The 11,594-nt window shown below is 37.5% G+C and overlaps 1 protein-coding gene across 6 annotated transcripts in view; it reads left to right on the top strand.

Moving 5' to 3' along the window:
* The first annotated feature begins 5,888 nt into the window (after positions 1-5,888).
* Positions 5,889-11,594, top strand: part of LOC131070237 (DExH-box ATP-dependent RNA helicase DExH7, chloroplastic) — a 408,882-nt gene continuing 403,176 nt past the window's right edge. Inside the window, exons 1-3 of one of the 6 annotated variants that reach the window (XR_009371539.1) lie at positions 5,889-6,347; positions 10,947-11,058; positions 11,155-11,345. Coding sequence is in view for 5 of the 6 variants with exons in the window: in XM_058005746.2 (XP_057861729.2) it covers positions 6,072-6,347; positions 10,947-11,058; positions 11,155-11,345 (579 nt within the window). In the remaining variant the exon portion in view is untranslated. The remainder of the gene's footprint in view (positions 6,348-10,946; positions 11,059-11,154; positions 11,346-11,594) is intronic. The other 5 variants (XM_058005746.2, XM_058005747.2, XM_058005745.2 and 2 more) reach the window with 5 other exon arrangements.

Raw genomic sequence — 11,594 nt, 5'->3', positions numbered from 1 at the left:
GTATTAGTTTATAAGTTTTATTTTCTGGCTCCAAAACAGACCTTTCGTATAGTGTGTTAGCGACAGGTTAATCAATCGCATCCGTTAATTGCAAAGTCGATGGTGTAAAACACGCGACTAACACGCGTGTTAGTCAATCCGTACTCTCATTTTGGAGCCAGAATAGACGTGTTCGCATCTTTGAAAGCATAATGAGAAAAGGTGCCCTTATGGATGGAAGAAGTTCCTGTTTAATTATTAATCTTTTGTATCCTAAAGAGGAAGTAAAAATTACAAATAATGGAAAGTTACACTATCGGGCTAAGTAACCCCGATAAAAACACTTAGGCAACAAATACTAGGTTTTGATCGGCGTATCATATACCTATAAGCATGCATGGAAATCGAAGGTCAGACCTATCGACATCAGTCTCGCCGATTATAGTATGGAGTCAACGACAGTTATATCAGAGAAGCATATACCGATAAGGCTCATCGGTATAGTGAACATAAGCGACAAAAGCAAAAAATTGTCTTGTTGATAACCAATTATGCTATCAGTAAGACTTATACCGAAAAACAAAATAGTGAAAATGTCCTTCGGTGAAGGTTGTAGCGAAAAGAAATTCATCGGGGAAATAATGTTAGTCGCTTGTTTTGCACCATCGGACCTTTCGTACAACACGATAACAATGTGTTAGTCAATCGTAGTCATTTATTGCAAAATCAACGATAAATCCATTCTGCTATTTTGGAGCCAGAACATCCCTAACACGCGTGTTATTAAATCCATTATGTCATTTTGGAGCTAGAACAAACGCGTCCATTTTGTAGCCAGAATAGCTTTGTGATGCAGAGGGAACAAAGACTTCTTCCCTATCTGCATATTCAAATATAAATATCCATTTAAACTCATTCTTTAGAGGCAAAATAACAACTTCTTTCAATCATCTCTTCATTAATATCAACTTAATGCAATAACCCATATTCATGGTTCACACTTCAATCTTTAAAGTTCCCAGTCATAGACCTGTATTCTGTCATTCATAACTTTTGACCCAGATATTATTTCAAAGATCCCTTTGGTGAAAATGTAGATAACTATACTTCTTAAAACATATCCAAAACTTAGGAGAATCCAATTGTTAGATTAAAAGTTATGGCCTCCGTACCGAGACCCAATACTGTTGTTCCCAAACAAAGCATGTGCATACCCAGTCCGCCTAGGGCATCAAATATCTTTCACAAAACATAACAAAATGACACCAAACCAATTTCATATGAAATATTTATGAATATAGATTCAGAATATGTAATCCATTAAATTTTCCAATTCTTAAATCATGAGATAATGTCAAACCATTGCCTGCAACTCCATTGAAGACCTTTTAAAACCAGTTTTCACCAAAATATTCATAACTTCCACAAATCTAAATAAAAATGACTCAGACCAAATGGAAATGAAATATAATTCACATATATATCCAATGAATCTATTTAGAGGTCATAATAATTTCATATGAATCCGTACCATATTCTGCAACATGACTGTTCTCAGGAAACCTCAAATCTGCAAACAACAACTTTCACCAAAACTTCCATAATTTCTTCATTTAGAAACATAATCACTCCAAACCAAATGTAAAAGAAAGTTATTTCACATATCTAACCATTCATTATACATTTACAAAGGTTTCCAGGTCATACATGGTCGTGCAAGACCTGGAACCAACATAAAAACTGGAAAGCCAATCAAAATAGCAATATTAGAATACACCAAAATGTATCAAAATGTTCTCCTTTCTTTCCTTTCTTTCCTTTATGATTTGGAACGACCATAAAATGAATTTTTATAGACTCTTGGTCAGTTTTGACCTTACAACTACCTCTCATAACCAACTTTTAACCCCTTTCCAACTTTTGTTGCATTTTTGCAACTTTGCTTGACAACATTTTATTGTCAAGTTGACAACTTTTACACTTTTGAATAAATGACTTCATGGCTTTACAAAACACATCACATGACTCTTAAAATGACAACTAAATGACAATTTTACAATTTTGTTTGCCCTTAGGCATTACATTTGATTTTATTACATTGAATATCATATCCAAACATATGGATTAAAATATCTCTCAGGATCTCCTCCAATGTCTTGATGTCTAGGTGCTTCTGCACCACTTTGCCCAGATGGGACCGACCAAAAACCTAACACCACTTCTAACCCTAACATGACTAACCCTAACCCACCTTCGGTCGTGGCTATTATGGCTCCAAAATGGACCTTTCGTACAACGTGATAGCAACGTGTTAGTCAATCGCAGCTGTTTATTGTAAAATCAACGGTGTAAAATGCGTGACTAACATGCATGTTAGTCAATCCGTACTGTATTTTTGGAGCCAGAATAGACGCGTCTCCCACCTTCTAACCCTAACACTGCTAAACCTAACACGACTAACCCTAACCCGCCTTCTAACCCTACCACCGCTAACCCTAACCCGCCTTCTAACCTAATGTTGCTAACCCTGACGCGACTTGTAACCCTAACGCGACTAACCTAACACGTATTCTAACCGTGGGGCGACTTCTAACCCAATCCCACCCGTCCAATCCAAAATCTACAGTCACAAAGATATTGGACAAAAATGGCGTGTTATGCGCCTTCGTAGATTCGCAGACGGCCTGACTTAGCCGCAGACACACAACCTACAGTTAAAAAGGCCGACCCACTACCGGACTACCATGGATTGTTAGTCAGGAGTCACGATGTGAGGCTTTTTGGAGCCATCAAACACGCATCTAGCGCGGTATCTAACCCTAACGCGATAGTTAGACAAGCAAATTTTCTCCCTATTCTGCCTCCAAAACAAGCAAATTTTCGTACTACATATAAAGCAAAACAAGAAATGAAAACAAACAATGCAAACCCAGAATAGACGCATCCATCATTTAAAATAAAATCCAAACACAAACAGGAAAAAGACTTGTAGAGGCCGATTTCCACATACCTCATGCCCTTAAAAAATGCAGCCTGCTTCAACAATCAGATGCCCTTCAACAACATAACTTACTTCTACAACAAGAGCCCTTCAATAATGAGTCAGAGCATGCTTCTTCAACAATAGCACTTCAACAATGTCTCGTAGCCTGCCCTTCAACAATAATGTTTTAATCGTGCATTAGTCTTCTTTTTTCCACGTTAGGCACAAAATGGCGCCACGTTTTCTAATGAAGGTACTTTTTTTGAAAGTAGTGTCCTCTTTTTCCCGCTAGTATGCCGTTTGAATGCTGTTTTTTTTATTTGATGGTTTTTTTTGAAGCCCGCGCCCTCTTTTTCCCGTCGGTATACCATTCGAATGCGGTTTCTACAGTCACTGACGGTTGTTTCTTTTTCCTGGCTTTTAATGTGCGTGTTATGCACAACACACCACCGCTAACCAGTAAGGAAGCCGCGACCATCCTTCGATATGTCCACGTAGTTTCGCGTGGGCCCTGACGATTAAAACCGATGAGTCCACGACAACTCCACGTCACATATTGTGGGTGCGGTCGTTGCGCTAAATTGGCATAGTATGCATGTCTCAGACATGTATGTCGATGCATGTCGTTGGTACGACAGGTCACTTTTGGAGCCAGAATAGACACATCCCTCTACTTTATCTATTCAAAGGCTCTTATTATATGTTGGAGATTTTCAATCTTACTTCTCACTAAATTATGCCTCCTCGGTTCCTCTTCTCTACAGTAACCACAAAGACTTCAGGGCACTTTCTTTTTATGTATTTATAATCTGAAATCAAAATCTTTTTGTCTTCCTTGCGCCTTATCTTCTTCTCAACTTGCCATGCCTCATGCTCTACAATTGCATACTTTTAAATTTCAAAAGCCCTCCATATTCCTGTGCATGTATTAGCTGGGAAATGATGGTTAAAACTCACTATCGCCTCCTATCATTCCCTCCATTTCCAACAAAAGTGACTTTGGCTAAGCCAAAACCAAAATTTTAATTAATTTGCAAAATAAAATTTAAAATTATTTCGAGATTGTTCTCTTGGGGATGTTCCTTTATTATGGTTTTATTTACTCTATCTGATTTATTTTATTAATTTTAACAATGGTATTCTTGTCAAAAAATACAGTAGACTAGCAGTGGTATAAGGAGATATCTGTACTCACTATTTCTCCACTATTTCTAAAAATCAGAGTTTATTCCTGTAATTACCGTTATCTTCCTACCTTTTCTCTTTAATTAATTTGTTCTGAATAATGTCTCATTTGCTTTTTCTTAAAAATATTTTACCCTAGATGCTATGAAACAACTGCAAGTATAAATACATCAAGTGATATATTTCACAATCAAGTCATATTCATTTATAAGTTTAAATTGATCTTCCACGTGACACCTAGAATATTCAAATTCTTTTGTTTTTTGAAACCATTTACTCAATATGTCTAATTTTGAACCAAATTCCCCAAAAAATCAATTATCAATGACTTATTTTGAAACAAGATTTATCAATTTCTTTCTTTATCTCAATCTCACTCCTTTTGATTTCTTTATATCATATTTCTCTACCTCTATCTCTCATTCTCTCTCAATCTCTCCCCTTATCCCTTTCTATCTCTCTCTATATATTTATATTACTCCTCTCTCTCTTTCTCTCTTCATCTCCTACTCTATATTTCGATCTCTATTTCTCCCCCCCCCCCCCCTCTCTCTCTCTCTCTCTACATTGCCCTCTATCTATATCTCATCCTCTCCCACTCCCTATCCCTCTCTATATATTAAGCTATATCTCCCTCTCTCCCCCTTTTCTTCTCTCTCTCTCTCTCTCTCTCTCTCTCTCTCTCTCTCTCTCTCTCTCTCTCTCTCTCTCTCTCTGCCTCTCTCCCCCCTCTTCCCTCTATCACTTTACCTATCTCTCCCCCACTCTCTCCCCCCTCTACATATCTCTCTCCCTTCCTCTCTCTATCTCCCCCTCTCTCCCAACCTCGCTCCCTCATTATTTCTTTATTTATATCTCTATCTTTACCACCTCTCCCTTACTCTTCTCACATATCTCTATATTTCCCTCTCTTTATCTCCCCAATTATATCTCTATCTCTACTTCTCTTTTTTTTTGCCTCCTGTCTCTCTCCCTCTCCTCCTCTCTCTATAACTCGTTATATCTCTCTTTGTATACCAGTTATTATATCTACCTCTCTATCTACTTTTTCTCTTCATCTCTCACTCTATCTTCCTATCTCAACCTCTATCTCTAGACATGTCTCCCTTTCTCTATCCATAAATTTCTTTCGCACTCTCCCTCTCCCTCTTCCTAATATCTCTTTACTTCTCTATCTAGATACCTCTCCATATTTATTCTTCCATCGTTACCTCTATATCTATCTTTATCTTTCCATTTCTCCCTCTCCACATATTTATCTCTTCCATCTCTACCTAGCCCTCTCTCTTATCTCACTTTATCTTTTCCTATACTAATATTCATATCCCTCCTCATTTGATTCAAAGATTTTGTTTAAGTCATTGTTGGATCCCTATAAATGGATGTATCATTGATTTGAAGCTATAACATCTCCATTAAGACCTTTGTTGGATACAATGTTATTTACATACCAAAAAAAACAATTTTTTTTTCTAATCGACCTTTTACATTTTTTCAGTATACCCATTACCCACCAAAATGCGACTGCTAGTGAATAAATGAGATGAACTTAAGAGCTATACAATTAAATCCTCATAAAATAGTTTTAACAAATAAATCATCACCGATTCCCTAATACCCAGAAAAATATAAAAAAGAAGTGAAGATTGTACACTTTACGATCCGGTAAAAGCACAGAAAATTCAGTACTTCAAACACGATCTCCCCGCACAAAGAAATGACGTGTCGTCACATTTTTCATCTGACGTGGCTAGCTGGTGCCTAAATGTAATATTTCGTGCGTCAGGTAAAGCCATGCTTGGTACCCCCGACACCTTTCTCTCGCGTGCTTTCCAGGTTTTCTCTTCCCTGCCCGCAAATGCGTGCTTGAAAAATCATTTCGCAGGAGAATTCATTTACAGCGAAGAAATTGATTTTTGCAAGAATGGCGCCAAAGAAACAGCAAAAGGGTCAAAAGAAGGAAGGGAAAAGCGGAGGATCAAAATCGGCTCCGAAAGTTCAAATAACAGCTCAAAATGAAGACAAGTTACGCAGGTTGCTGCTAAACAACAGAGCGTCTCTTCCCGCAGTCGGCGGAGGCAGCGGTAGCGGTGGAATGTTGGAAGCGCAGAGGGCTAAAAGGCTTCGTAACATTTATGACAAGCTCGCTTGTGAGGGTTTCACTTCTCTCCAAATCGAGCCAGCCCTGTCCGCGCTTTCTGTACGCCTTTGTTCCATTTTCTATGCTCTCTTCGTTTCTTCACCACTTCCATCGCATTTTGATGCAACTGTAATTGTTATGGTTTAGTTATGCTTCACTTTGACTTTGCCACTTTTAAGCCACGACAATGCCAGAAATCCTCAGTCAAATTTAAAGAAGCAAGAAAATCTGAGTTGCATGAGAGTTCTTCAAGTTATCATTCCATTCTAAATTGCCGAAGGAAGAAATGAGAATGTTGATGTCTGAAATAATCAAATAATCTTAGATGTCTACAGACGACCAGAACATTAAAACTACTGAACAAAGAACTGTATCATATAAATGCCCACGGATGATGAAAATAGGTCCTTGGACTTAAAATGTAGTTAGGATAAATAACAAGAAAACAAGTGCCAAGACACTCCAAACTTATTGAAATGGTACGTAGTCAATATAGATGAAAACGAATCTACTGCTTTTTTTCACTTTTCATTTTAATGTTGCTATTTGTCTGATGCTACACCAACTGAGAATATCATAGCAGGGCTCTCAATTCTCCATGGTCGAATCCCTATTCAATTTTCTACTGTAATATGGGGAGTATAGATGGTAACCGTCCCTCCATTTCACTCTCTTCTGGAGTTATATCCAAAATGGTACGCACACGATTGAGTCCATGAATCATCTCTATCTATAATCTGATTTCCTGACCTTTCGCCTTTGGAAAACCCCCTCTCAATGCTTGGCATGCATTTTACAGATACGTTTGACCCTACCGAGAGACCTTTCAACTATCTAGTTCAGTTGAGTCATTTTTAGCGGAGGCCTACTGTAGGCTATTTGCAAGGCATCTGCCACTGATCAAAGTACAAAGAAAATAGGAGGAGGGGATTCACTGTGACAAAGGCATACTAAGGAAAGGCAAATGATAACTTAAGCATTTGCTACTCAAAGGGTAGGTCGAATGCAAGAGGGTTGCTCCTGCAGAAAGGAAAAAAACATAGAAAAAGGGGAATCAAAGTGGCAACTCCCTTTCATCCCCTATACCAAAAGATAAAAGAAGTTTGCGAATAATGCCAATGACGCTTCTGCAGGACTTTGGAGTTTTGCATTTAGTTGCTTCAAGAAAGGAGCCATTGATACATCTATAACTGTGGAAGAATGTAGGAACACCTAGAACCAGTGTTTCTCTGAATTTTTTGGGAAGGGGGGACACAAGGACAGGTTTTGGTGAGGGCAATGTTTTTCCCTAAAAATTTGGGGATGACTATTAAAATAATATTTGAAAAATCAATTTATTAAAGAATCCATTTTTTGCAATCCATTTATGTAAACAATTTAACTGTCAATTGATCCAAAATACTATAGTATTTAATTCTATCAAGTTTATAAACAAAGTGCAATGGGCCAATGAATATTTCAATTCATTTTTGATACAAATGGTACAACATGTCATCACTGAATTTGTAGACTCATTAGTTCCTGCAACCAGACATCGACCAACCTTGACAGCTTGATTGTCATTAATTTGCACTGGCTACTTTGGTTCTACATCAGATTATGCTGCTGGACTCAGCTTGTATTCAATTGTTTTGCAATCCATGAGATGCGAGGCACTTTATACATCCTCAAGCTTCTTTGCTCTAATGGAGGTAAGTTTGTTTCTCTTGATAGAGTGGATGAAGCTGAATGTTGACCAAATCCTCTCAATAACAGAGGAAGTGGAAATTTGTGATAAAAGGCAAAGGGTTAGTGCATTTATTAGTAATGGAGGCCTATAAAACCACCACCAACTCATTGGGTTCTCCTGCACCAAAGTTTGCCTGTCAGTTGTTGCCAAACTGAAGTAGCCCCTGAGTGGCTTACTCATATTGAATCGATTGGGCCTTCTTTGTACTATACATCTTCTTAATGTCTTTGTGAAGCCTTGCTTCTCTCTCACATCATCTACAAGGTGAACTCTAGTAGGCCTCATCATATATAACCTTGGCTTGAATGCATAAGTGGCCATGTGCAAAGCAGTGTTGAATTTCTCCCACCTCTGCTAAATGTACTAATTGTAGAACTATAAGGTGGGGACTCTCTGTCATACAATCAGTTTGATTTGGCCAAATAAGCTATTGATTCCGCCTCTTCATCTCCGATCCTAGGACTAAGAAGATCTGCCCCTTCTAAATGATGAGCTCATTTATAGCCGTGTATCTATCATTCTGTACCTCCCATCAATAATACTAGTGGCCCACGTGTCCTTAGCATACTCAGCAAAAATCAACACTCGCCAATCATTTGCAATCTCCCCAATAGAGCATAAATGGGGTTGTCTCAATAGGGCATCAACAACAATGTTCTTCTTGCCTTTAGTATAAGCAATGTCAAAATTGTAAGCTTGTAGCTTACTCACCCACTTCTACTGACAGTCATTGAGGTCTCGCTAACTAAGGAAATGTTTCAGGCTATTATGATCCGTCTTAACTACAATTTGCTCCCCACCAAGTACTGCTTGAATTCAGCCAATGCATGCATAATGGCTAACATCTCCTTGTTGCATATGCTGTAGCTCCGCTCAGGCCCCCTCAATTTTTGACTCTCAAATGCTATAGGGTGTTTGTCCTTGGATGTACACTTTAGGGTTTCTATTAGAACTTTATTTATAATGTAATTTGCTTTATATTTAATATAATCTCCTCCAAGGCATGATCAAACCTCTTTTTGAACTTTTCAGCCTTCTTTAAAAAAAAATTCTAAACCTTAAAACAAATTTACCCAAATTTATGCTCTATCCACAGCAGAAAATGAAACATTGGCCATAAAATGATACTAAAAAGCATGCAGTAACACTGAAAAATTGCAAGTGTATATTCACCCAAATTAATCGCACTCTAACACACTCTAGAAACTGCATGATTTGTGATTGCTTCCTGTGCCCTAGCAAGTGGTTTCCTGCGAATTGGCGATTGATACCAGCGAACATAAATGGTTTGCATGCTTTTGGCTGTGTTATAGTGACCTGTAACCCTCTTCATAGATCAGACATAGGTATGATTTCCTGACTTATGAAAACTATCTTGTGTGATGAAAAGAAATGATGCAATTTCTTGTGATCTGGGATTCATAGCTAAGAATAGTTGCAGTTCCTTGAAATTCTGCTCCTCTCTTTCATGTGACAGGCTCAGACTCCTGGCTTTCTAGCTTGATACCATATTGAGAAAATGATAGAGCTAATAACATAATAGAATATGATTAGATTCTAGAGCAAGTGTTACAAGAATGTGCATCTCCTTATATAGAGTTTGGGAGATGTAACCAAAAATATAAAAATGGGACACTTGTCCAAGATTCTAAATGCTAATGATAACAACACTTAGAAATCACTAAGTCACTATGATGACTTAAGCCTTATATTTTTTACATAGCATTCATTTGATTCTCCACATTCCATCCCAATCCAGATTGGTCACTATTTTGGTAGCACTTAGTTGTTGGAATTGCTGGTGAAGAAAGTTATTGCCCTTTTTCAGCTTGTCAGCTCCAAGAATCTTCTTGACAGTCTAACCCTGTTTTGAGCCTATTGATAGCAATAAAGAAGGATAGCTAGCTCTTTGCCAAGTATATTCAAACTGTTGATGATACTTCTCTGATTCTCTTTTATGCCCTGCAAGTTTTGCATCAGAAAAGTCACACTTTCTTGATTGAAAGTCCATTGTTTGTTTTGCTATTTCACAATTTTTATTATGCCATTCAAATTGTTATTTTGATTTATACTGGCCAGTGCTAAATAATAATTGTCTCAGGCTAAAATGGATTTTTGGCATGGTTCTTCTCCCATGTAATGTCAGTTTTCCCTTTGTTGGGAGGTCTTTGAGTCCTCAATCAAAATGTGAGGAGCAGGTTTCATGGGTTTGGGATAAAAAACAGTGGAAAAGTTATCCATTCTGAGAATAGTATTCCAAGCTTGATGACATTTCAGGAATGTGCAATTGTTGTGAATAATATTCTTTATAACCTCTTTTTTGCGAAGTTCCATAAATGACCTAGTAAATTCTGTCCATTCTGGATTTAGGCATTTTGGAAGTTTGTAGGTTCTATATTTTCCTTTGAGCTTTCTATCTTTTCAATTCTTCTAAATCTATTTCATCCGTGCCTTGTCCTCTATCAGTTTTGTCTTTTCCAGAACTTAAGCTGCTTGGTGAAACTCATTGATTCCAAGTTTGTCAAGCATTCTGCAGTTCTGCTAGTTCAGAGATCTTCCCATTTGTGATTTTATGCCTTTTTACAAGTCCTCTTCACTTGGGGTATCAGAACACACTTACACTTGCAAATAATAATATCAAGAACATTGAATGTATTTAACTTTTAGTATGCTTTGGTTTTGTTTATGGCATATCATAGGAAACAAATATTCGATTCCCTTCATTCTTCCCTGTGATTCAATATATATAAGTTCGTTGGTTGGGAATGACTTATTATCCTGTAGGGGCAGGAGGAACCTATCTTGGAAGCAGGTTTAGACTGGTTATGCGTCCTTAGTACTGGAAATGAAACAAAAATTTAGCTTGCTCTACCCTTCTTTGTGATTTTAGATATTGCAGCTAAATGTGTGGGCAATGTTTTATCCTGCAGGAGCTGGAGGAAGCTACATTGGAAGCAGCTTTAGATTGGCTATGTTTCAATATTCCTGGACATGAGCTCCCTCAAAAGTTTTCAAGTGGGGTTTCTGTTGGAGAACATGAAGGTACAGAAGTTTCACATCTTATAGATCTGATTTTCCTTAAGTGTTTTCTTGAGCCTGACAATGCAATATTGGGAATGTTTTCTGTAACTGGTGCAGAAAAATCCGTTAATGTGATTTCAACTGCTCGTGTGGATTGGACACCTTTTCAAGTGCCATATGAAGATAACAGAAAACCTGCTTCTGTAATTGCTTTCAAATCAAACATAAATATAGAGGAGGAGCCACGGAAACTACTACAAGCTGAGGGAGCAGATTGGATTCGGCGTTACATGAGTCAACAGGCAGAGGTTTTTTTAAGTTTTCAAAAGTTTTTGAAGTTTTCTAAAAAAGAAGAATATTTCACACCTATAACATTAAAATTGTTTAGCTTAGGAGTATTTTTTCAATCTATGCTTATTTGTATATACTAGAGATATTGCTTAGAAGGTTGTCCCTTTAACAAATTCCAGCTAGTGGTAATCAAGCAAGATAACAGTTGTGCGTAATATGTTTATAATGATGATGCTTGTAGAGCTAAATAATCCTTTATATTTATC

Source organism: Cryptomeria japonica, chromosome 2 (assembly GCF_030272615.1).
Source record: "Cryptomeria japonica chromosome 2, Sugi_1.0, whole genome shotgun sequence".
Classification (NCBI taxonomy): Eukaryota; Viridiplantae; Streptophyta; class Pinopsida; order Cupressales; family Cupressaceae; genus Cryptomeria; species Cryptomeria japonica.
Note: the sequence above shows the minus strand (reverse complement) of the source record. Positions and strands in the feature narration are given on the sequence as shown.